Source organism: Trypanosoma conorhini, assembly GCF_003719485.1.
Source record: "Trypanosoma conorhini strain 025E chromosome Unknown Tco_14.4_contig_01109, whole genome shotgun sequence".
NCBI classification, from domain to species: Eukaryota; Euglenozoa; class Kinetoplastea; order Trypanosomatida; family Trypanosomatidae; genus Trypanosoma; species Trypanosoma conorhini.
This window is the reverse complement of record NW_021705209.1, coordinates 1-1680: the sequence shown is the minus strand read 5'-3', so window position 1 is coordinate 1680 and position 1680 is coordinate 1. Positions and strand designations below refer to the sequence as shown.

Here is a 1680-nt window from a genome sequence, read left to right as displayed (position 1 = left end):
GTTTTCCTTCAGCTTGCTTGGTTTCCCTTTCCCTGGAGTGTTGATTTTTTTTTAAATTTTGCAAAGACGAAGCAAGGAAAGAATTCCCTCAACTACTTCTTGCAGCTTCGTACCAGCTCCTGTGTAACTGTGCGCGAGTCTGCGCCCCTCCCGCACCATCCCTCCCCCGACACGCTCCCTCTCCATGCGCTCCTCAGCCTTCCACTCCCCTATCCTCTTTGTTTTATTGGATGTGTGGTTTGCCTTGCTTTATTCTGCTCGTTCCTAATTGCTGTTGCCGTTGCCGTTGCCGGCGAAGAAGACAAACATGACGATCACAATGAAGAATGCCGCCACGCCGCCAATGATGAGTTTCCCCTTTATGGAATTCCACCAGAGTTGCTGGCGAAGGTCGCGGCTGCTGCGCTGAAAACCCTGGGCCTGAAATTGCAGATCCTCCGTGGACTGAACAATGTCGTCAATCCGCTGCCCCCGCTGGATCACGCGCTCTACGTTGTCTAGTGCGAGGTCCTTCACCTCCGCCACCGCGAGCTTCACCCGCCGCACCTTGTCCTCCGGCTCCCCCGACTCGCTCATGCGGAGCAGCAGGTCGCGGTAGGGCTTCACAAACACGTCCACCATCTTGGTGTTCAGCTTCGAGACGTTCTCCACAAACATTTTGCGAAACGTCTTCGCCACTTCGTCCAGCGCGGCGTGGCCCTGACGCCGGGTGACGGCCTTGTCGGCGAGAATGGCGAAGGCCAGCTCGCTGTCGGTCATGATGTGGTACGAAAGCTGCGCGGGTCCCGCCGCCGTCGCCGCCTCCTCCCCCTCGCTGTGGAGGGAAATGAAGGAGGTGGTGCGGAAGTTGGGCGCGGCGCATTTGCTCACGACCTCCGCCCACACAACCCCCGGAATGGCGAAGTCGCTCGTCGGGCAGCCGGGGGCCTTGCAGAGCATCAGCCGGTCACTCAGGCGGACCACAATGCCGCCGTATATCTTCGTCTCGCCCTGCATGTCGGTCCGCTGGGTGGGGTGCTGCTGCTTCTTCCTCGCAGGTGGGTGGACAGCGTGCGACCAAAAGAAAAAGCAACAACAACAAATCTCCTACACGCGTGTGCGCTGGGGGGATGATATCCCGGACCCCCGGCAGCCGCAAGCGGAAAACAAGGCAAAAGGAAAAAAAAAAGGAAAAAGAAGCCCAGAAACAGAAATGCTCGCAGGAACCACACACGCACACACACAGTCGGCGGCAACGCAAGAAGCACAGGCGCACAAAGAAGCGCCGACGCAAAGAGCCACACAAAAAAAAAGAGACCCCAGGAATTAAAATTTGTGTATGGCGGGAAGGATAGTAATAATAACGAAAAACATTACAAACAAAAAAAAAACACGTTTTCCTCGCTTCCTTTTTCTCCGCTCTTGCGCTGGCGTTGGCTTTTCGTCAGAAGCGAACTCACCCCCGCGGCCGACGTGGAATGAGGGCTGCCGCCGCTGCTGCTGCCGCAGGGAGGGGGCGGGGTGGCCCGTGAGATGCCAGCGGCGGACGGCGGCAACAACGACGACGGTGACGGTCGTGCCTGAGGGGGCGGGAACGGCACCCGCCGTCCCATTGGTAGAAGCAATAGCGACAAGAATTTGTAATACTAGTAGAAACAAAAATGGTATTAGCAACACGCGGTCCCAATTTCTTTCAGTAAC

The 1680-nt window shown here is 56.9% G+C and overlaps 1 protein-coding gene across 1 annotated transcript; it reads right to left on the bottom strand.

Annotated features, from left to right (window-relative positions):
• Window positions 1-264: 264 nt before the first annotated feature.
• On the bottom strand, window positions 265-996 carry Tco025E_09425 (vesicule-associated membrane protein; the record flags this gene model as incomplete). The annotated part of the gene is made up of 1 exon (XM_029376244.1): window positions 265-996. One exon carries the CDS (start codon window positions 994-996, stop codon window positions 265-267), a length of 732 nt encoding a protein of 243 aa, XP_029223627.1.
• Window positions 997-1680: the final 684 nt, after the last annotated feature.